The following is a 24600-nucleotide window of genomic DNA, read 5'->3' as shown; positions in this document are numbered from 1 at the left end:
ATTGTATCAATAACCGACACAACACTCATATCCGCCGGTTGTTTCATTGACATGCAATTATGGAAAGTGACTTCTTCATTATTCATTCTAAATTTTAGGTCACCCCTCTCCACATCTACAAGAGCATGCCCCGTGGCCAAGAAAGGTCTTCCCAATATTATGGGCACCTCAAAATCAACTTCACAATCCAAGATCACGAAATCGGCCGAAAAAAATGAATCAATCAACTCTCACAAGCACATTATAGAGGATACCAACTGGTTTCTTGACGGTTCTATCCGACATTAGCAATCTCATTGTTGTAGGTCGGGGAGTGCCCAAACCCAACTTGTTGAAAATAGCAAGTGGCATCAAGTTAATGCTTACTCTAAGATCACATAGTGCTTTGGCAAATTTATACATCCTAATTGTGCAAGGAATGGTGAAATCTCCCAGATCTTCCTTCGTTTGAACCAAAGCCTTCATCACAATAGAGCTACAATGATGTGTAACTCCCACCGTTTCAAAACTAGCATGTCTCCTCTTAGTTACAAGATCTTTCATGAATTTTGCATCACCAGGCATTTGTTCTAGTGCTTCCACCAAGGGAATGTTAGTTGAAAACCCTTTCAATCTCTCGATAAACTTGAGATATTTTCCATCATCCGCTTTCTTTTCCAATCGTTGAGGAAATGGAGATGGAGGCTTTGGAACGGGCGGTAAATCCCTTGGCACCTTCTCTACCGCTTCCTCGCCTTTTGAAGCTTCATCAATTTCCAGACCGTCTTCAACAATAATGGGCTTTTCAATACTAGCCCTCTTATTCTTTGGAGTCACTTCTTCCTCAACAACGATGGGTTCTTTAACCATTTTCTCATCATCTACCGCTACATCATCTTTCACCAATGCCTCTCTCCTAATTGTCTTGCCACTCCTAGTAGTGATTGCAATGCATTTATTATCACCATTATTCCTTAGATTTGCAACCGTATCACTATGGAGTTTACCCTTTTGTCTTTGGTTGAAAGTGGCCGAGATTTGGCCAATTTGCAACCCTAATTGCTTGATGGAAGTTGAATGAGAACCTACAATTTGCCCCAAGATTTTCATTTCATCCCTTGTTTCTTTGCAAAAGGAATCGGTTGACTCCACCTTTTTCAACACTCTTGATAGCATATCTTCCATTTTAGAACTAGCGGGGTCGCTAATGGATGGTTGACTTGAAATAATTTGATTCCCCTTCGGTTGGACATAAGGATTTGAGCACCGGTGGTTGTTGTAATTATTGTTGTAACCCCCTTGATTGTTGTCCCGCCAATGAGAATTCCCACTATCTTTGCTCTACCCTTGATTTCCGCATTCTTTGTTCCAACCTTGATTCCCTTGACTTTGCCGTCAAGATCCTTGATTAGGACCTTGGTAGTTCGGACGGGAACCCCCTGCTTGATTGTTGTTAAAGTTGGCTTTCTCCTCACACACTTAGAAGCATTGCTCATCCATAGAATCCTCTTCACAAGATCCTACTACATTTACTCTCTTGGAGCCTCCACCCAAAACATGTTTAGTGAGGAGGTCCATTTGGGTAACCAACTTTGCCATGGTCTCATCTCTCTTTTCTTCCTTCTTTATTGTCTCCCTAGACAAGACAATTTTAGAAGGACCTCCTCCATCCACTTCCGTCTTGATAAGATTTGAATTGGGGAAAAACACCAATTCAACACTAAAACAGGGAATTAAAGGATAACAAGAAATTGGGATGAGAATTGAAGAAAGGGGATGAGAAAAAAGGATAAAATTGGGATGAGATTTGAAGAAAGGGGATGAGAAAAGAGGATAAAAGCTAGACCCTAATGATAATGAACCTATGGACAAAACTAAGTTTATGAAACCTAGACCCTTCCAATTGGATTCAATCAATAGAACCTAAGCTATTTGAATTCAAGGCAAGAGTGATTCAAATGAATCTACAAATGAACAACTCTTCATGAAATCAATGGAAATCGGTTCAAAACCAACAATGGAATCCACCATTAACTATTACTAATCTAAAGCTAATCCTAGCTAAACAATCTATCTCTCCAAAGGAGTATTCTCAATTCATCATAATCTAAGGATGAAAAATACATAAGTCCTATATTTATACTAAGAGACTTGAGAGCTAGACTAGTTATTACAATAATGTCATAAATGAGGTAAGGGCCTTGTTTGGCTATCTTGAATGTTGGCTTGGAATTCGAAATCATCCCTTCTTGCGCAAATTGCCAACTTTGAGATTTTGGCCTCCTTTCTAGTAACTTCTTCTTCAAGCCATGTTCAAGCTACCTTCCACAAATCGTAAGCCATCTTGTGTGGCTTGTAGGAGCCTCCAAAGGCCTCGATTGTCTTCGTTCCCATCCATGTAGCTTGTAGATCTTGAAGTTCCGTAGCTTGTAGATCTTGAAGTTCCGTATCTTGGCCTTGGATGTAAGTCTTTAGGTGATGTATGCCAAGTAGGATCATATCATCCTCCCCTTCTTCAAAAGGATTCGTCCTCGAATCCGAACCTAGAAAAACCTAAGGGAAGGCATACGAAAACATACTCCTCAAAGCATGAGGGTTACACAACATAAAGCAATAACCATACATTCATGCCAAGGTTGGACAAATTTGTGGTACAACCACACATCAATAACAATCATGAATAACATTGGCACTCATGAGCTATCATGAAGTTGATTCCTCCAAGGTTCATGACATAAGGATAAAGTAATAAAACCAATGGATGCAAAATATGAAGCATGTAGTACTACATTGGTTCTATTTGACATGAAGCACTATGGGAACTCATTTTCCAAACAAGGTGTCCCTAAATCAAATAAGGTAACACCCGGGTCAAATGAGAATTATAGCCACTTATTAGGGTCAATAACACAACCAACTACCCCACAATTACCTTCCCCAACATAAGATGCAACCCCAACACAAATAAGAGCTTAATCATATGCAAACAAGTAATAAAGAAAGGTATCACTTCAGACAACTTCCTCATCTATGTCATCCTCCAATGTAGCCTCTCTATTAGGTTCAAGAATAAGATCATCCAATAGGCCATTATGAAGTTGAACATGAAATGAAGAATTTGCAATTTCTAGACAAGAATCACCTTCATTTGTAACACTTTCCTTCCCCACAAATGGATCACAATTCCTCAAAGGAAAATCACCATCATAGGATAGAGTGCCATCATTCCATAGTGGGTTACATATCACATTATGGTCTCCAAAGGAAACCAATTGCTCAACATTACCAAACACCCCACTAGGTTCATCATTCCCAATAGTCATGTCAATATCAAATAACACATTATCTATAAAGAGAGAAGAATTAATGAACAATGAAGGATCAGAGTATGCAATCTCACGCTAAAAAAAACAAAGGTCATTTTTCAAGGCATTTTCACTCTCATGACTAACTACACGACACATAACACCATTAAGATCTTGAGTCTCCACAAATGACAACAAGTCAAGGTCATGAGACTCATCTCCATATGTATCAAACACGAGTGGTGTGTCATATTCAAATTCACTATCAACTTGGTCAAAGTTATCACTAAATTGAGGTTCATTAGGCACATCACAACATTTCTCTATTAGTGGACTAACAATACAAGGAAATTGACCAATACCATCACCCATACTAGTTGGACACAAATTGACATTGCTAGAAGATTTAATTCGGTCATTGCTAGGATCAACTAGTGGTGCACTAACAATTCACATGACAATGTACTAACATGCATATCAAGAGGATCAACACTAGGTGGACACAACTTGAACTCAAAAGAAGAGTCAAGATAGTCATCAATAGGATCAACTAGTGTTGGATCATCCATTTCTACTACATTGTCAATTATCATTATAGCACTAAGCTCATCACAAGGCCAAGATTCATTAAGCTCAATTAAGGGAAAGCTAACATTCACACTCATTTCAACAACATGGTCATTCTCATTACTTAGAGAGTTAAGATTAGCTATTTTACCTTGAAGTTCGCATTCATCTTCTTTGCCTTGGTTTTCAACTTTGGAGCTCGTTTGCTTCTTCGGGAAGCTTATTCATCTTCTTTGCCTTGTTTTTCAACTTTGGAGCTCGTTTGCTCCTTCGGGAAGCTCTCAACCATCTCAAGAACCTTCAAAGGCCGAGGTTCATCATTAGGCTTGCTTCCGAGAATACCTGCACTATCATTAAGACCACTAGAGAAGAAAAAAAGGTCACAAGGGTTAGATAAAGGTTGTGATAACTCCCTCACATCACTCCCCACTTCCTCTCTAGAGTTGTCACTTTTCACTCCCTTACTCCTCTCAATCTTTTCTCTCTCAATTTCATTGGAATTAGGACAAGTGGCAAGCATTCTATGGGAAGGGTTAATTTGGTGGTGAACTAGGTTAGGCTCTTGATGTGAGCCTTGTGGATTCCCAACAAGACTCGGACTCTTATTTAGCCCATTTTTAGCCTTCATACTCCTTAGTCTCTCCCCTATCCCATCTAATATTTTATCCACCTTCGATGTCAAGCCCGACATTTGCTTCGTGAGCATAGCCAACACCGATAGCCTCTCAAGGATCAAATTTGCGTCCTCCACGGACAAGCTCTCCTTCTTTTGAATTTGACTTCCTTGATTAGTCGTTACAACCTTTGGACTAGGATAAGACGTCAGACTCGAGTAGTCGCCACAAGAACTTCTATAACCAACAAGTTGGTCACCTCCCGTCAACACTTCTTTTCTCCTACGCTCCACACCATAACCATATTGAGAACATGGCACCTCTGCATTAGGATAAGAATCATAGTTCATTGTGTTTCTTGGATTAGGAAATGTATGATCTCTTCTCCTCCACAAACTACTCCTACTCGGACCAATCCACACACTTATATCACTTTTCTTGGAATAGAAAGTATTACACGGCGATGTACGTGAATATTTACTAGAAGACCCTCATAAGAATTATATGCAATCCCATTATCTTCACAAGCATACTCACCATGAAGCGCATAGCCACTAGGCTCATCATCACCACATTCTTCCCATTCTTGCAAGTTCTTACCAAGTGGTTCATGTCGAAAGTGTGAGGAAGGAGCATACCTCAATTCGTCCCCATGTCCATGGCGTGTAAAATGAGACTCTTCATGCTTGTATCCACCATAGGACTTTTCGTTATACTCATCTACTCCTTCTTCTTCGTAAGCTTCATGAGGTGTTGCCTCACAATTACCCTCGGAGTAGTATTCTTTACCCTCATACGGGTTATGATCATATCGACCATATTCTTCATTCGGTGTATGAGCACCATCACCATCATATTCATTGTAAGAATAGTGATGCCCACCATCATAGTGATACGTCTCGCCAACTCCCTTATAGCCTCTATCACCCTCATAGTCATACCCTCCATTACTAAAGGCATAACCTTCAAAATCATCTTCACAAGACTCGGAAGCTATGGATGACATCCTTATCTCTCCTTCTCCTTATGTCTCCTCTTCGTGTACCTACAAAACAAGCAAATAAGATTAGTAGCAAAAGCTCTTCTACCTCTAGACAACAAAGCCCAATAACAATCGTAGCTCAATTTTACCAAAATCAACTAAACCCACATTGAGTTATCCAAGCTTTGATGAAGCTCCAATGGCGAAAACTTCAAAACCTACCCAAACAACTTCAAACTTCGGATTTAGATGTTTTCCACCTCAATGAACTCAAATCTAACATCACAAACAACAAAATCAAACCACAAAAATAATTTTCGAATTTTTTTATAATTTTTGATTTTTTTTTAGATTTTCAAAATTCGAACCTAGGATTGAGGATTATAGAAACAACACTCTCGTCTAAGCTCTGATACTAACTGATAAGATTTGAATTGGGGAAAAACACCAATTCCACACTAAAACACGGAATTAAAGGATAACAAGAAATTGGGATGAGAATTGAAGAAATTGGGATGAGAATTGAAGAAAGTGGATGAGAAAAGAGGATAAAAGCTAGACCCCAATGATAATGAGCCTATGAACAAACCTAAGTATATGAAACCTAGACCCTTCCAATTGGATTCAATTAATAGAACCTAATCTATTTGAATTCAAGGCAAGAGTGATTCAAATGAATCCACAAATGAACAACTGTTTATGAAATCAATGGAAATCGGTTCAAAACCAACAATGGAATCCACCATTAATTATTACTAATATAAAGCTAATCCTAGCTAAACAATCTATCTCTCCAAATGAGTATTCTCAATTCATCATAATCTAAGGATGAAAATGTCACGACCCAACCTAGGGCCATGACGAGTGACCGAGCTTAACCTGCCTGATAACCCAATTTATGTTACCTGTACTCAAACATGGCATTCAATAGGGTCTATTTAACTAAGTTTGAAAGCTGTAAATAGAATACCAAAGTCCATCTGTAACTCAAAACATCTCAAAACATACTTATATAGACGTAACATATCACAATGCAAGCCAACGAGGCTGCCGATATGTTATGTCCCGTATTTTTATACATTGGGACAACCCGGATTAATTATGATAATTTAGGGCCAAGACCATTCCGGGATTTGAAGTCGGGACTTTTGACCATTTGATTTTATTTTGAGACATAAGTTGTACATGAAATTGTTGACATTGAACACTTAGGGAAAATTGGGACCACAATTCATAAATTTGGAATTAAAAATCTTGCCCAAAAATGGCCTTGTGGCCGTGTAAATGGGAATTGGTCCCACACATTGTGTGGCCAATTTTAAATGGTCCAACACATGTGTGGGACAAGGACTTGGAGATATTTTGTGGACACTTAAGAGATGAATTCTAAGTCATCTTTCCTCATTTCCCCACTTCAACACTTAGAAAAATAACAAGAACTTGGAGAGCACCACTTCTCCACTGCTCACGGCCAAAGAGAGGGAAAAACCAAGATCAATTCAAGCCTTCCAAAAATTATTTCTTTGGTACAAATCAACTATTTTGAGGCCCCTAAGTAGCGTGGAAGTATTGTTTGGGTCATCCCACTATTCGTTGTGTCAAATAGCAAACCCTAGCCATTGTGGAATTGAAGAAGAAAGGTAAGTTTTGCTCTTGTTTTATGTGGTGTGAACGTTTAATTCATGTTGTAGTATGTTAATATGGATGAAAATCATGAAATATAGTATGTTGGGAGTGGGTTGCGTGATTGGTGTGTGAGCCGTGTAATGTGGGTGTGGTTGTGTAAATGGGTGTTGTGATAGAATTGATAAATTAATTCTTTGTAGCATGTTTGATTGTTGTGGAGTAGGGGAGAGAATAAAAATCATCAATATGTGTAAATGTATAGTGTGGCCGTGCATAGCCTCCAATTTTTGGCAAAGGATGAAGTAATATCGCTTAGCGTTTTAGTTGTCGTCGTTATGAATTCTAGTTTGGAAATGAGCATTAAATGACTTAAGATTGATGTTGAGATTGTGTGGGATGATTTGAGGCTTATTGTGAGTTTGACGTAATTTGTATATCTATGAAAATGATATCGTTATACTGTGAATTGTCGATACAAATTATGATTTGAAAATGAGGAATGTGTTGTGGGGACTGTTCTCGGTTGGGGCTGTTTTCGGCCACATTAGAGTAAATTATTGGATTGTTGGAAAAAAAATTATGTAAACTGTTTAGAAGGTTCTTGAATGTTGTTGGTAAGAATTCGGGTTGATAATTGAATGTATGAGCTATATTGTGGCTTGAATGTAAGCCGTTGAAACGAATATTATGAATGTTGTTGAATGTTGCGAAAGAAAGTTATTAATGTAATATTGCCCTTCGGAGTGGTTATTGGAGTTGTTAGGTTGGTTATTGTTGTTGATTTTGGACGAGTTAAATTCTCGGGGTGACCTATTTACAGGGGAAATGCTGCCGAATTTTCTGTAGAATTTCGAGTTAGTTTGGAATAAATTGCTTAAGTGCCTCTAACTAATGTGTGATATTCATTGGCGTATTTGTAGACCTTGGGGAGCCCGAGGCGTAGATTGGGATTAATTTTAGATTGGCTAACTTGGAGTGCGTACGAGGTATGTAAAGCCCTTTCTTTTGGCATGCCTTAGTTTTCAATAGGCAAGATTATAAGCCTTGAGGAAAATTCTAAGATTCGAAATCCGAGCATGTTATGATCCTTATATATTCCTTGGCACTCTTATGTATGATTTGATGAAATATGAGCCATTATGTCTTTGAAATAATCGCTTTCCGAACTTTGCATAGAAAAGTTTCACTTTAAAGAATTTCGTAATTATTGAATGCCATATCTTTCGCATAAAGGCTCGGATTGTTCCACTATTTTTATAGGAGTTTGCATGATTTATAATGAGTATGTTTTCCATAGGCGGGCCCGACTCGGGTCAATACCCGTCCGTGGGTCCCGCAACTTTCCTTTATGTAATTCGGAGAACTTTTGAAAGAATTTGTTATGACTATTATTTCGATTTTGAAGTATGACCATTTTACTTATGTTTGAGTTCATGATAATGATTTTATGCACATGACTACTCACGACTCTACTCGTGCATTCTGTTATCCCTTTCGCCGAGTCCCGGGTCGGTTCTGTTGTCGTGCGCACTTTGATATACTCCGGAGTTATGCTGTGTCTATAATTCATCGAGCCACTCGTTAGAGGGCTATGTTTCACTTATATTTGGTGATATGTTGTGTATGGCGTTATGCTATGTTATGATATGTGACGGGGATATGGAGATTTGAAACTTTCCGGTGTTATGCTGTGTTATGGCGCCATCGACGGGTGGGCGACCATATTCTTCTGTACCCTACGCATGACTTATGTTTTAAAGTAAACATTTTGATATGTTGGATTTATACTTATGTTCTGTACTACTATTTCGTTTATGCCTCAGATTTGTTCCTGTATTTTCTGCTTTGCATACTCAGTACATATTTCGTACTGACCCCCTTTCTTCGGGGGGCTGCGTTTCATGCCCGCAGGTACAGACGCACAGTTTGGTGACCCACCAGTTTAGGACACCCTCTTCTGCTGTTTGGAGTGCTCTTCTCATTTCAGAGCATATATTTTGGTATATATTCGTTCGTTGTGTATGTATATATTTGTTCAGGGGTACGGCGGGGCCCTGTCCCGCCATATGTTTCTGTTGGTCTGATTAGAGGTTTGTAGACGTATTTGTGGGTGTGTGTGCCTACTTCTGTTCAGATGTGTTTGTATGATCCTATTCGCTATGGCAGCCTTGTCGGCGTGCATTCGTATTTGTTTTGGGGCCGTTGTGCCATTTGATAGCCTTGTCGGCTTTTGATATATATATATGTGTGTGTGTGTGTGTGTATACGGTTGCGTTGAAATGCGTTTGAGTCAGTTTGATACAGTTTGAGACGGCATATAGTATTTATGGCCGTATATGCTATTTGTATGTGATTCGATATGGATAGGTACGTTTGGGTGCTCAACTCGGGCACTAGTCACGGCCTACGGGGTTGGGTCGTGACACGATACTTCTGTACAACAAAACAATGGCCAGGAAGGCCAAATAGTATCCATGACACCCACGCTGTCCGCAGACTATTAGAAGAGTATGACCGTGCATAAGTGATAGGACATGGCCCCGTCGTACCCATAATGTATAAAAACAAAATTATACCAAAACAGGAACAGTCTCCGAAGCAAGTGGAGCTATCTGACTCTCAATGCTGACTCCTCCTAAGTGGCTGGATCGTCTAACTGCATCCCTAAACCCGCGGGCATGAAACGCATCCCCCGAAGAAAGGGGGTCAGTACGGAATATGTACTGAATATGTGAGGCAATACTGAATCATAAAACAAGGAAAATCGTAACGGTAAGCAAGTTTAGAAAGTAACCCGGAACAACACTTTGAACCATGTCATATGGTCCCTTACACAAATTCTAGCATACACAATATAAATATAGAATATCCTACTCGTAGCCGCTTCCGGCTAATAACACAATAGTCCATTCGGACGGCCGCTTCCGGCGTAGAATATCATAATCCAGCTGATCGGGTGGGACAATAACAATACATATGATATACAGTATAAATATATAATGAAGTTACAAAATGTTGCACCCCTTTCAGAGTGGTTTCTATTACAACTCCCTTTGGAGAGATTTTGAGAACAACTTTTAGAGTTTCCTTTATTTACCATTTGCTTTGTAGTGAACATGTAAGTATAATGTATCGCAGAAGCTTCCTTCGAATTATCAACAAGACTATAGCATGAATGAAACAAGACATTGGATATCGACTCCAAATCCAACTAAGAATAGAGTACTTATGTTTTACGTTCTTTAGGAGTCATATAAAGGGATCATACCAAAATATGAAAGAAGGGTTAGCCTTACATACCTTATTTATGCCTCAATCTAATCCTCGAGTCCCTTCCCGAGCTTAGTCAACTAAAATACCATCAACAATATAGGGATTAAGACTAGGCCAACAAGATTATTCTAACTAATTATTTATTCTGTCGCCTAACGGGATTTGGACAGCATCTCCCCTATAATCCTACCAACCCAACAATTCCAAATTAAGCTAATAACCAACAACAACAACAAATCTAACAATTTACAACAATAATATGACTAAACTCATCTTAAAATTCTATCCAAAATAGCCCCTAAACCACAACGCCTTAATATTCGGGATACGATAATTATAACTATATTTCTAACACTTTAATCCGTTAAATCTCCACGTAATCATCTCAATAACAAAGATGAGAAAATAATACATACCTTAGTAGCAGCTCAACCACGAAAATATCATCCCCCAATCTCAATATTTAGCTTGAAATGACGACAACTCGTATTACACTTTATCCTTCACGAGCCTCGGGATTCGGGGCCTCGAACTTGATCGAACCCTTGATTTTTCTCTCTAACTCTCCTCACTCTCTCTCTCTAAAATATTCCAGATCTTTTGGAATGCAATGAGGAAGATAATGGGTGAAAATTTTCCTTAAATAGCCAAGGAAGTGGGCCTAACCCGACTTGGAGTCGGGTTGGGCCGAGCCCACTGCTAGTTTGACCTTTCCTCCTTAAAACGTCCATAACTTTTTATCCCTATGTCTCATGAAGGCCCACGACCTATGGTTGGAAATTTATTTCAATTATCTACAACTTTCATTTTTTGTGTTTTCCCAAATTCTCAACGTATAATGGTGTGTTGGCCTCGTAAATCTTGATCACCCGAAAACGTATCCTTAAATCATCCTTTTGGAGTGCTTATGCTCATATTTGGCTTAAGTGTCCCTCTTAAGACTTGCTAAACTTCCTATGTACTATTCATATAACTTGTCATATGCCCTTTATAAAATCCCGACATGTGGGTCCCACCTTAACTTACGGTTACGAGGGTTATTTGTCAAGTAACGTATTAACCAACTTACACCATATGGCCTCCACTGTCGTCTATATGTTATTCTTATACATATATAACATAATCTTCATCCTTAATCCTTGTATATCTTTACTCTCCCCTGAGCCCATACTAAGTCGTTTGCAGTCTCGGTAACACGAAATTTTTTTCCGGGGTGTAACAGAAAAATACATAAGTCCTATATTTATACTAAAAGACTTAAGAGCTAGGCTAGTTATTACAAGAATGTCATTAATGAGGTAAGGGCCTTGTTTGGCTATCTTGAATGTTGGCTTGGAATTCGAACTCATCCCTTCTTGCACAAATAGCCAACTTTGAGCTTTTGGCCTCCTTTCTAGTAACTTCTTCTTCAAGCCTCGCTCAAGCTACCTTCCACAAATCGTAAGCCATCTTGTGTGGCTTGTAGGAGCCTCGAAAGGCCTCAATTGTCTTCCTTCTCATACATGTAGCTTGTAGAGCTTGAAGTTCCATAGCTTGGTCTTGGAAGTAAGTCTTTAGGTGATGTGTACCAAGTAGGATCATATCACATCTCCCTAGTGTGTCAAGCTTCATTGGTCTCTGTCAATTTATCTAGGAGAGCACTTATCACATCATACGAGTTTTCCATCACAGAACCACCCACAATATTATTTGCCACCGACTTGTTAACCGTGTCAAGTGATCGGTAGAATGTTTGGAGAAGCACATTATCGGGCAGCCATGCTTTGGACAAATCTTTACGTTCTTTTTGAAACGAGTCCAAGCCTTATGTAGAGCTTCGGTTGGAAGTTGACGAAAGTTGTTGATTTCGTCACGGAGTTGTAACATCCGGGAAAGAAGGAAGAATTTCTTGAGGAATGCTTGAGTCAACTCCGCCCAAGTAGTAATAAAACCGGCTGGAAAATCATCCAACCACGCGGTGGCCTCACCCGTGAGAGAGAACGGGAAGAGCCTCAACTTAACTGTCTCGGCGGAGACATTTGGATGCACATTAGTGGTGCAAACCCCAAGAAAATTCTTTAAGTGCCTATTTGGGTCATCCATTGGTGGACCCCCAAATAAGCCCTTAGAGTTGAGCAGGTGCAACACAGTGTTGTTAACAAGAAAACTCCTGTTTCCTTGCACTGGAGGAGGGCGAATAGCGACTGCATCACCCGACTCCACAATCATTTCATCTTCATTCGCATTATCACCCATTGCACCTGGGCCAACACAACAACAACAACAAACAAAATAAGAAGAGAAATAAAGACTAAAAGTAAAGTTTTACACTAGTTAGTAAATTTCTAGACCGTATTCCCCGGCAACGGCGCCAAAATTTGATACGCCCAAATTACACCTTTAAAATTAGGAGTAAGCGATCATTATCAAATATAGAACCCAACAAGGTTGGGGTCGAATCTCATAGAGAATACAATGAAGAAATAAACTCGTTAAGTGTATTGCTTGATTAATAATCTATATTTCTAAAAACGGGAATGTACAAAAAGTCATAATCATTGGTAAGAGAATGCTTGATTTTTAATTAACAATTACTAAAGGCACTAAGGTTGTGGTTCCAATGGAAAGTAATGCAACTGAGTATTAATCCAACTCCTTTATATGTGTAGATGTAATTTAATATGGGATACAAAAGCTTATCAAAAGTTTCTCAACCAAATTGATAAAGATCATTACTAAGCTTTCTCAAGCCTTAGAATGTGGAAAATATGAACACCCATTTTATCTCAAGTAACTCTCCTATCTCTAGCTCAAGTGATTAGATGGGGTTTATAAGCCTTAAAATCCTTGCTATTTACTCTTTTCCTAACTTCCCCTTTCTTTCTCAAGCAAAGGAAAAGTGAATAGGTACAAATAATGTTGTACACCATTAAATGGCATTAAAGAATGAAGAATAAATAGAAAAACATCATAATACATAAACGGAAGTTGAATGCAAAAACTCAATCACATAACTAATACATTTGGTCCCACAACCTTAGCTAAATGATTTAGCTACTCATACTCAAAGAGAATATTCATGGAAGATTACAATAATGTTAAAGAAAAAGATGACAAAAGGTGAAGAATCTTCTCTAAAAGCTTCCCACAACAATAGTATTCAATGCTCTCTTTAAAGCTAAAAGACAACTAAAACTGAAAAGTGAGGAATATTCAATGTCCAACACAACAACCAAGGACTACTATTTATAGATGGGGGACAAAAAGTGAAAAAGTGGCTTTTAATGAACTCATGCGGGCCAAGTGTGTGGCCGCATACTGAGTATGCGCCCGCATACTCTCTGTTGATCATCACACTCTTGCTGTCTCTCATAGGATTATGCGAGCGCCAACTTAGTTGGCAGAGCCGCATACTCTTTGCACTCTTGCTCAATTTGCTCCACTCACTGGCTCGTCGAAGGAAGAATATGTGACCGCACATCAAGTTCGCGGTCCCGCATACTCGTTGCATACTTGTGAAAATTGCGCCACTGACTGTTTTTTCTGATGACGAGTATGCGACCGCATGACAGAGTGTGCGATCCCGCATACTCGTCGCATGACATCATTTTTCTTTCTTTTTGCATCATTTTATCCTTTTTGTGTCCTTGACTCAAAAACCTGAAAACATGCAACAACCTAGTAGAGCAGACAAACGCTTCAAAAGACTCTCAAAAAGAGATAAGTAGTGGTCATAAAAAGTCGAAAATCCATGACTTATCAATGAGGGAAATCAAGTCCGGGGTTCGAGCCGTATGAATGAAATTGTCTTTAATGTGAGCATTTCTATTTTAACATGGGACTTTGACACAAAATTAATTGGGATTCAAAATAAATATCAAAATACCTGGTAAGAAATCAACAAAAAAAAATCAAGTGTTGAGATTTACCATATACAACTATACAAGGATGACTAAATAGAAACTAGTAAAAGAAGAGGAAGTGTGCAAGAATGTCTTCAAACCCTATATTTATCATATCATATCATATTATACTAAAAGTGAGAAGCTCATATCTTCAAAGTTAAATTATAATTTTGCCCTTGTACTAAATAAAAATGTACTCCCTCCGTCCACTTTTATTTATCCACTATACTAAAAATAGATTTTCACTTTTACTTGTCACTTTTAGCATATCAAGAAAAGACAATTTTTTTTTCTTGTTTTACCCATAATTTTAATTACTCATTTCAAATCATTTTTCAAGTTCATTAAAACTATGCAACAATTGATATGGCTATTATGGTAAATTATGCATTTCATTTATTATTTCTTAAGAAGTGTGCAAAGTCCATACTAAACAAGTAAAAGTGAACGGAAGGAGTAATAAATAAAAAATCTAACTAAATATTAAATAATAGGTAATATTTAATTACATGAAGGTTGAATACGTTCAGGAGCAGTAATGAATTGAATCAAAACATAATTAAAGATCTAATTAAATAGTAGTAATAATATTTAAAATTACATGAGGGGGTGAGAACCAGAAATTCAAGAGACCTTCCTTAATGCAGGCCTTAATTTAGTACATTAATCAACTTACGTGCCAGCCTTTCCATTACTATAAATAATTAGGAGAATTGGAAGAGTTGCATTGAGCAATTAAATGTAGACTAATTAATAAGGAGTAATAAATACATGAAAGGAAAAGGGTCAAGGAATGCATATCAGAAAAGAGCTATAAAAAGGGAAGAAAGGATTCTTCAATTCTTACTCATCATTTTTATGGGCTCTGGCATCAGTTTAATTAATCAAGTTTCATCTTCTTCTTTGTTTTTGCAGAAAAAGCAAGAAATTTGAGAGGATGTGAAGTACAGGAAAGCTTAGAAGCATAATTTATTATCCTAGCATGTAATATTTTAGTTTTAGCATTCAACTATTCTTATTATACTTTTATTAGTTATTTCTACTTTATGTAAGGAGAGAATTGATGTCTTTTATTTTCTTTACGATGAGAAGGTATATGTTATTTCTTGATGGTTTTATTTTGCGATTCATAATTATCAGTACTCCTATTGCAAGAAGGGTGAAATCTTTTGGCAAAAATTTAAGGAAAAAGGAGGGATCTACAAGCAATCCATAAACATATTTAAGAAAATAATAAATCTTTTCAATAATAATTTAATGAATTAAAAAATGAAAAACTAATAATAATTTAAGAAATCAAACGGTGATTTATGATGGTTCAGATTTCAAGAGTTAAATCATAAAAGTGCAAGAATAGAAAAGGTAAGCTACTTACCCGTATGTAGGGCTGGCCATAAATACCGAAAACTAAAAAACCGGACCGAATCGAACCGAAACCGAACCGAACTAGTTTGGTTCGGTGTTTGGTGTTCACTTTCAAAAAACCGAAACCGAAATAGCCGAACCAAACTTTGATGAAACCGAACCGAAGAACCGAAATTTATACATTACCCAAAAAAATTAAAATAGTCCAGATCCATTAAGTTTAAACCCCAAAAAACTCAATTGTAATAAGCTCTCTTTTGCTTTTGTATCCCTAATTTTCCACTTCAATTGAGAAAATCAAATATCCTTAACAAAGAAAGGTGACTAGGATGTGTCTTTAGGATTAATGTATGTCCTTTATGTGTTTTCTTAATTATTCTTACTGTATGTATATAACACCTAGTAATCCTATATTATGGTTATGGTTTTTTGTTCTTGTGTATCCTGTTTGTTTGATTTTGATTTTAACTTGTTAGTTTTATGTTTTGTTGCTTTTGAGAATATGAATTAGTGTAAATGGAATCGCTTCTAATATCATATCAAAAAACCGAATTGGAAAAAACCGAAACCGAACCGAACCAAACTTCAAAAAACCGAAACCGAAAGAACCGAACCGAACTAGTTTGGTTCGGTGTTCGGTGTCCACCTTCAAAAAACCAAAACCGAAATAGTCAAACCGAAGTTTCATAGAATCGAAGAACCGAACGCCCACTCCTACCAGTATGGTCAATTAGTAGCCTCATTTTATCAGAAATTACTACTATATAGAAGCACCAGTTGGGCTGCTTTTTCGTCGTTAGTTGTGGGCTATTATTAAAAAAAAAAAAATTGGGCCCCATATTAAACAGGCCCATAAAAAAAAATTGTAAAAAATAATAATTTTGGACCCCATATTAAACACCAACCAGTATTAAAAAAAAACAAAAAAAAAGTGGAACCCACCACATCCAAACTCACGGGAAAAAAAAGTAGACCCCATATTAATAAAATCATGAAATATTAAAAAAAAAAAAAGTGAATCCCATATTAAAAAAAAATAATGTTAAAAAAAATTGTGGGTCCCATATTAAACACCAACCAGTATTCAAAAAAATTCAAAAAAAAAAAGAGAAGAAAAAAAAGTGGAACCCACCACATCCAAACTCACCGGAAAAAAAAGTGGACCCCATATTAATAGAATCAAACAAAAAAATTGTGGGCCCCATATATATTAAACAACAACTAATATTAAAAAAAATCTGGGCCCCATATTAAACACCAACCAGTATTAAAAAAAAAAAAAAAAGTGGAACCCACCACATCCGAACTCACGGGGAAAAAAAAGTGGATCTCATATTAACAAAATCAAGCAATATTAAAAAAAAAAAGTGAATCCCATATTAAAAAAACAAACAATGTTAAAAAAAAATTGTGGGCCCCATATTAAACACCAACTAGTATTAAAAAAAAAAGTGGAACCCACCACATCCAAATTCACGGGAAAAAAAAGTGGACCCCATATTAACAGAATCAAGCAATATTAAAAAAAAAAATGAATCCCATATTAATAAAACAAACAATGTTAAAAAATAAATGCTTAGAAAATCAAACAATTAAATCAATAATGATGGACTCATTGCCACATGCATATCAACCCATTAGTGGGAGCAAATGAAATTATTGTACAGCAACATACTTAAAATACTTATATATTAAAATAAGATAGAATTTAATTACTTTTTCATTTTTTCCTTATTCTAGTAAATGTGAAAAGAGATTAATGTCATAAAAGAAAAAATAATATTAAATGGAGATCAAATAATTAATAAGCTAAATTAGTGAAATTATAATTCTAATTGACGTTTCCTTAAAAAAATCGTGTAAAAAATAACATGACAAGTAAAATGAGTTAAACAAAAAATATTTACTAAAAATTAAAAAATAGAAGTTCTTCATGGCCCCATATTAAACACCAACCAGTATTAAAAAAAAAAAAAAAAATGGAACCCACCACATCCAAACTCACGGGAAAAAAAAAGTGGACCCCATATTAACAAAATCAAGCAATATTAAAAAAAATGAATCCCATATTAAAAAAAAACAATGTTAAAAAAAAAGTTCTTACAAAATCAAACAATTAATCAATAATGATGGATTCATTGCCACATGCGTATCAAACCATTAGTGAGAGCAAATGAAATTATTGTACAACAACATACTTAAAATACTTATATATTAAAATAAGATAGAATTTAATTACTTTTTCATTTTTTCCGTACTCTAATAAATGTGAAAAGAGATTAATGTCATAAAAGAAAAAATAATATTAAATGGAGATCAAATAATTAATAAGGTAAATTAGTGAAATTATAATTCTAATTGACGTTTCCTTAAAAAACCGTGTAAAAAACAACATGACAAGTAAAATGAGTTAAACAAAAAAAATTTACTGAAAATTAAAAAATAGAAGTTCTTCATTTAAATAGAAAAATCAAATTTCTACTTTGTTTCATCTTAAACATGTAAAGTTAATATAATAATTTGAATTAGAATTTTCCAAATCAAAATTTGATAAAAAAATTATATGTATTATTTTACTATTACTACTATATAGAAGAGCTGGTTTATAGAAGCAAGATCGTCGTTCGTGTTCGGTCCTACTTTTTATTTATGAGTAAAAAAATCCTTTGTGGTCCCTCCCACTTTTTTATTTAAGGGCAAAAAAATGACGTTTTATATTTTATATTACCAACTCTTCTAAAAAGTAGATAGAAATATTTTATTATATTTCTATTTTTCTACTATATAGAAGCATCGGTTTACCCATGCTTCGTCGACAGTCACTCTTATAAAAAAAAAAAAAAAAAAAAAACTGGACCCCACCCTCCCCAAACTCATGAAAAAAAAAAAGTGGACCCCACCCTCTCCAAACTCATTAAAACAATGGACCCCATATTAAAAAAAAGGAAAAAAGCAACATTAAAAAAAATAAAAAATAAAAAAATGTGCACCCCATATACTAAAAAATCAAACAATATTCATGTAATTCCCAAAGTATCCCCATCAAGTCAATAATAGTGGATTCATTGCTACATGCATATTAAGCCATTAGTGAGAGCAAATGAAATTATTGCACAGCAAAAAACATGAACCTCATATTATTACTTTTCTTCAAAATATTTAATTGTTGTATTTGCTATTCCGCCATGTCATTTATTTTTTATGTTTACTAAAATAAATATACTTAAAATATATATATTTAAAAAATAAGATACAATTTAATTACTTTTTTATTTTTATTCTTACTCTAATAAATGTGAAAAGAGATTAATATCAAATGAAGATCAAATAATGAATAAGGTAAATTAGTCAAATTATAATTCTAATTCACATTTCCTTAAAAAACCATGCAAAAGACAACATGACAAGTAAAATGAGTTAAACCGAGAATATTTACCAAAAATTTAAAAATAGCATTTCTATGTTTAAATAGAAAATTAATTTCTACTTTGTTTCGTTTCAAACATGTAAAATTAATTTAATAATTTGAATTACAATTATCCAAATCAAAATTTGATAAAAAATAATAAGTGTTTTATACTTTTAAATTAATCGAATTAAAATTGAAAGTATCAACTGATGCTTAAATATTGCTATTATTTTTTCTCAAAAAGAGGAAAATAGTTTTCTTTTAAACAAGTCTTCTCTTTTAAAAAGTATTCATAATTTTTCGTAGCAAACACGAATAAAATAAAGTTTTAGATACGGAGCACAAACTACAATGTTATATTAATCGTATTTTGAACATAATATATATATATATATATATATATATATATATATTATCACTATCTAAACACAACTACATATACATAGATACGCTATAATCCGAAGTGTTGGGCCCGTGCACAGCACAGGCATAAGCCATCTAGTGACAAATTAGAAAGTGTTAAAAAAAAATCTTCAATTTTATTTGATAGATAAAATATGACACTATTGGTTCTGTTCGATTTTTAATAAGGTCACATATTTAATTTTATGAACTTTATGATGACTATTACTTTTGAAAAATCAAAATGTTAATGTTCTTTTACAGAACTATTAAGCCAAAGATAAACAATATAAGCAAATTAAATTACATAACTGAAATTGCATCCATAAGATATTGCTTGAAAAAATAAACAGGCTAGGAAAGGAGATGAGAGAAAAAATCATTGATTGGTTATCTTTTTGCAAGTTATTAGATTATTGATCTCTTGAAATTGCACCTAAAGTTATACTGCATCGGTTCCTTTTTATTTGTTTTTTTTAAAGCTTTTTACACACCAATTAAAGTTACTTTGGAACATTAATTAAGATTGTTAGTCCTTCCGGTCTTATATTAAATATTTTTTTGGCCTTTGGGGCGCCCCTTAAAAAAATACTAACTCTTAAAGAAAAATAAATATTTTGATTAACTTACTCTTAATTAAATATTACTTATTTAATAAAGTTTCTTCATTACATAAAAACTCACTTATCTAGATAGGGATAAATTTGGAAGAAAACAATTAATACCTTCTTGATTATGCGAATGAACACTTATGTTGGACCAAAATAAAAAGGCTAGGAATTATTACTTCTAACATAAATTCAAAATTGGAGTAATTGTTTGTAGTAGCTAACATAGTATCCTAAGTTTCAACTAAAAATGTAAAATCCGAGGACAGTCTCCTAAAATTTCAACTGAAAAAGTTGAACTTCAAGATACTGTCTTGAAGATTCACTCTTGATTGAAGGAAGATAGGCAAATTTGACCCTTTTTTCAAAGTTAATCTCATTACACATACATTGTACCTATCTTACTAAGTTTAGTTGTTCAATTCCGCAAGTAAGATATACCCTATCATTTTACATGCAACAATCAAGTTGGATGGAATAGACTCATCATTCATATAAGTTTGAGCTTCCATTTTTTGAAACTATTATATGTTAATCGTATATACTCCCTCTGTCTCAATAAAAAAGTTTGAACTAATTAATATGGGATACACGTGCAAAGCACGTATTCGAAAACTAGTAGTATCTGAATACAGGAACAACAGTCACCGGTTCAATACTGGTGATCCACTTGAAAGAAGACCATTCCTATTTTTATTTTGAGACACGACATGGATCTTTAAAGTCATTATCTCCATTTCTTTCTCGAGCTCTTTTCTCGACATAATGCAGTAAATATCAAGAGAATAGATCTTATACTATTATTATAAATGAAAAATCACATCATAAGCAAAAAATTCTCAGAACTTTAATTATACATAAAATCATATCTGAACTGCATAATAAAGTATAAAAAGAATAAGAACATAACTGCATAATAAAGTAATAAAAAAATAAGAACTGCATGGTAAATTAGAAATAATGAACATGAGGATTACATGCTTTACTATGAGAGTGGTAGGGAGAGGATTGAGAACTTCGACTGTCAATACAAAGAATCACACCGACACAATGAAGTTAAATAAAACTAAATAAATAATGCCATATAAAATAAAATAATTCTCCACTGACCAAATATTCCCTCATGATTTAATCATGAACTATTACAATAAATTTAAACAGGTGAAGTGAAAGTACTTTAACACATCAGATTTTCATTTATTTCCTCTCAACTAAATGCTTAAACTTGAGATATGATACATGTAGCTTCATCTAAAAATTATAAGAATTTTTTTGACATATGCAAAGCGGAAAGTTCCCTGCCAAAAATTAATTTGTTCATAATTAATCATCATGTCAAGCCTTTTGATGCTTCTGTTGCAATTTCTGGCGTTTCTTCCACCTAGGCTAATATGCCTTCACAATTCGTAGTCTTTACTTCAATAGGAGTTGCAGGTTCCTTCTATTTTTTAGCTTATACTTCAGTCTAGGGGTGGGCGTTCAGTTTTTCGGTCCAGTTTTATCAAACTTCGATTTGGCTATTTCGGGTTCGGTTTTTTGAAGGTGGACACCAAACACCGAACCAAACTAGTTCGGTTCGGTTCTTTCGGTTTCGGTTTTTTAAAGTTTGGTTCGGTTTTGGTTTTTTCAATTCGGTTTTTTTAATATAATATTAGAAGCGATTCTATTGACACTAATTCATATTCCCAAAAGCAATAAAACATAAAACTGATAAATTGAAATCAAAATCAAACAAACAGGATACACAAGAACAAAAAACTATAATCATGACATAGGATTACTAGGTGTTATATACATATCGTAAGAATAATTAAGAAAACACATAAAGGACATACATTAATCCTAAATTGACATCCTAGTTACCTTTCTTTGTTAAGGATATTTGATTTTTTCAATTGAAGTGGAAAATTAGGGATACAAATGCAAAAGAGGACTTATTACAATTGGGTTTTTTTTGCTTTAAACTTAATGGGCCTGGATTATTTTAATTTTTTTGGGTAATGTATTAAATTTCGGTGCGCGTTCGGTTTTTCGGTTCGGTTTTATCAAACTTCGGTTCGGCTATTTCGGTTTCGGTTTTTTTACGATAGACACCAAACACCGAACCAAACTAGTTCGGTTTGGTTCGGTTCGGTTTTTCGGTTTTCGGTATTTATGCCCAGCCCTACTTTAGCAATTATTTTCTTCTCCTTCACTGTTGTTATTAACATGTATCTGAATCAGAAACTGGAAAATATGCTTTAAACCAGAAACAGAAAATTTCAGAAACAAAAACAGTATCTGAAAATTTTATAAGAACAGTATCTAAAAATTTATAAGAATTAAATCGAGCCACTGAATGCACAGTGTGTCCTTAAGGAAATTATTCCCCTCAATGTTACCCGAGGTTGTGGAACATATCCTCCCAGGATAGAACAATTTACACACTGTTGTGTTGTAGCAGTACTACAAACTCCGGTGACGGCGAACTCATTTGACGGCAGTAGATCACATGAGAATTTTAGTGCAAGAGGAAGAAGAGGGAAGATCAGAAAATTCCTAAGGAAAAATCTGAAGATTGTAACGTTATCTATAGCCATGGAAGCGTTGATTCAGAAAGGTCACACCCTTTCGGACAGGTTCTGTTCTAACAGATGGGAGGGAATATTTAAATTATTCCGGGAAAAGAAATGGGTCGGAAATGGATCCTGCTCTAAGTAATCCAGGTCATGATTTGGATAATTAATTAATAATTAAATAATTAAAATTAATTAAATTTGGTCCAAAAAGATTATCAATCAATCATTTGAGCAAATCCAAACTCGAAGCCGAGCAACAACGACGGCGCGAGGTGAGGTCCTCCTCTCAACTCTTTATGAGCCAGAAGATGTGCTTCTACATATAAGCACCTGAACTTTCCTTTCCATTACCAATGTGATAGAAATGCCTCATTTAAAAAGCACAAAGGAACAATTCAAAATTTCCATTTTCTCTCCATATTTTTTCCCAACATTTCTCATTCATCAACACTTAAAACCCAACAACTGCTTCAATTGTGTCACGTAATTGGTTTTTAGATTCAGAATCAACCACAAATTCCTAAAAATTAGATGAACAAAAAAGTAATTGTGTATGCTGTGTGTCAAGAATTAAAACAGATATGATAAATTTCACATCAATAACCAAAAGTTTAGAATTTGTAATAGCTAAGCAAGTTAAATGAGCAACAGGACAGAACTGCACTGAGAGTTCTGGATTACATACACAGGTATAATACACAGGTATACTGACTGTAGCATGAGAGCCTTCAGCAACTCCCAGCTATGTTCAACTGAATCATTAAGACCACAAATTTATTATGTTAAGTCACAACAATAGCTCAATCAAGGAGCAAATCTTTAGTTAAAAGTCTTTTTTAAAAACATAAACTTTAAACAAAAGAAGAAAAGGGTAGAAAGAGCAATTATATAGTAATGTGGAATGCGTAGAAATATTGCATACGAAGCATGCAACACAAGGAATGAAGGAAAGCCTCTCCTAACCAGAACTGTGCTCGTCGAATATTTTGCAGACACTTCATGCAACACTTTTTTACACCATTTTAGTTTATGTCTAAGAGCCATAGCTTTGATTTCTAAGTGCTATGACATAAGCAGCTATTAACAAGGTAGATGAATGATGGTGGTACATCTTGAGAATAGCTATAAATCATTCTAGTGTTAATGAAATGGTTGAAGATCACGTGATCTCATGTTTAACTTCCAGCAAAAGAAAAACGTTAGGTAATTTTTCCCCATTTATCTTGATTTTGATGGATAGATCAATTACTCGATACCTATGTTGGTAATAGGTAGCAGGTATTTCGTAGAATTAATTGAAGTGTGAACTGATCTAGACACCAGAATTTTTAAAAGAAAAAAGAAAAAAAGCAATAACCCAATAATGTATGCCGACATACAATTATATTAGCTTTAACGTAAACTTTGTACTGTAGTGATCAAAGAATTATGGAAGAGTGCTAGTGTTGGAAAATGAGTCATAGCCTTTCTTCGTGAAGTTGATTAGATATCTCGGATTCGAGCCAACAACAACAACAACAACATATTCAGTGTATTCTCACAAGTGGGGTCTGGAGGGTACGATGTACACAGACCTTACCCTTACTTTTGTGGGGTAGGGAGGTTGTTTCTGGTAGATCCTCGGCTCGACAGAAATACAGGAAAATCTCGGATTCGAGCCATGTGAATGAAATTGTCTTTAATATGAACATTTCTATTTTAACGTGAGACTTTGACACGAATTCAAATTAATTGGGAACCAAACTAAATACTCCTTCTGTTTTAATTCATGTGGCACAATTAGAATTTCGAGAGTCAAACAGTTTAATTTTTACCGTGAATTCGGGCATGACATCTTTAAGTGTTTTGAACTAAAATTTACATATTTGAAAACTACATAAAAAGTACTATAAGTCACAACAATTGACTATTCAAAATATTTAAAAGATGTATGAAAAATTTACGGTTAAAGAATGACTTGTTTGAATCTCGAAATCCGAAATGTGTCACATAAATTGTAATGGAAGGAATATAAAATACCGGGTGAGA

The 24600-nt window shown here is 35.0% G+C and overlaps 1 protein-coding gene across 1 annotated transcript; it reads right to left on the bottom strand.

The window, feature by feature from the left end:
• Nucleotides 1-219: 219 nt before the first annotated feature.
• LOC132643762 (uncharacterized) lies at nt 220-1164 on the bottom strand. The gene has a single exon (XM_060360304.1). It carries the CDS (start codon nt 1162-1164, stop codon nt 220-222), a length of 945 nt encoding a protein of 314 aa, XP_060216287.1.
• Between the last annotated feature and the right edge of the window lie 23436 nt (nt 1165-24600).

This window comes from Lycium barbarum, chromosome 6 (assembly GCF_019175385.1).
Source record: "Lycium barbarum isolate Lr01 chromosome 6, ASM1917538v2, whole genome shotgun sequence".
Taxonomy (NCBI): domain Eukaryota; kingdom Viridiplantae; phylum Streptophyta; class Magnoliopsida; order Solanales; family Solanaceae; genus Lycium; species Lycium barbarum.
Note: the sequence above shows the minus strand (reverse complement) of the source record. Positions and strands in the feature narration are given on the sequence as shown.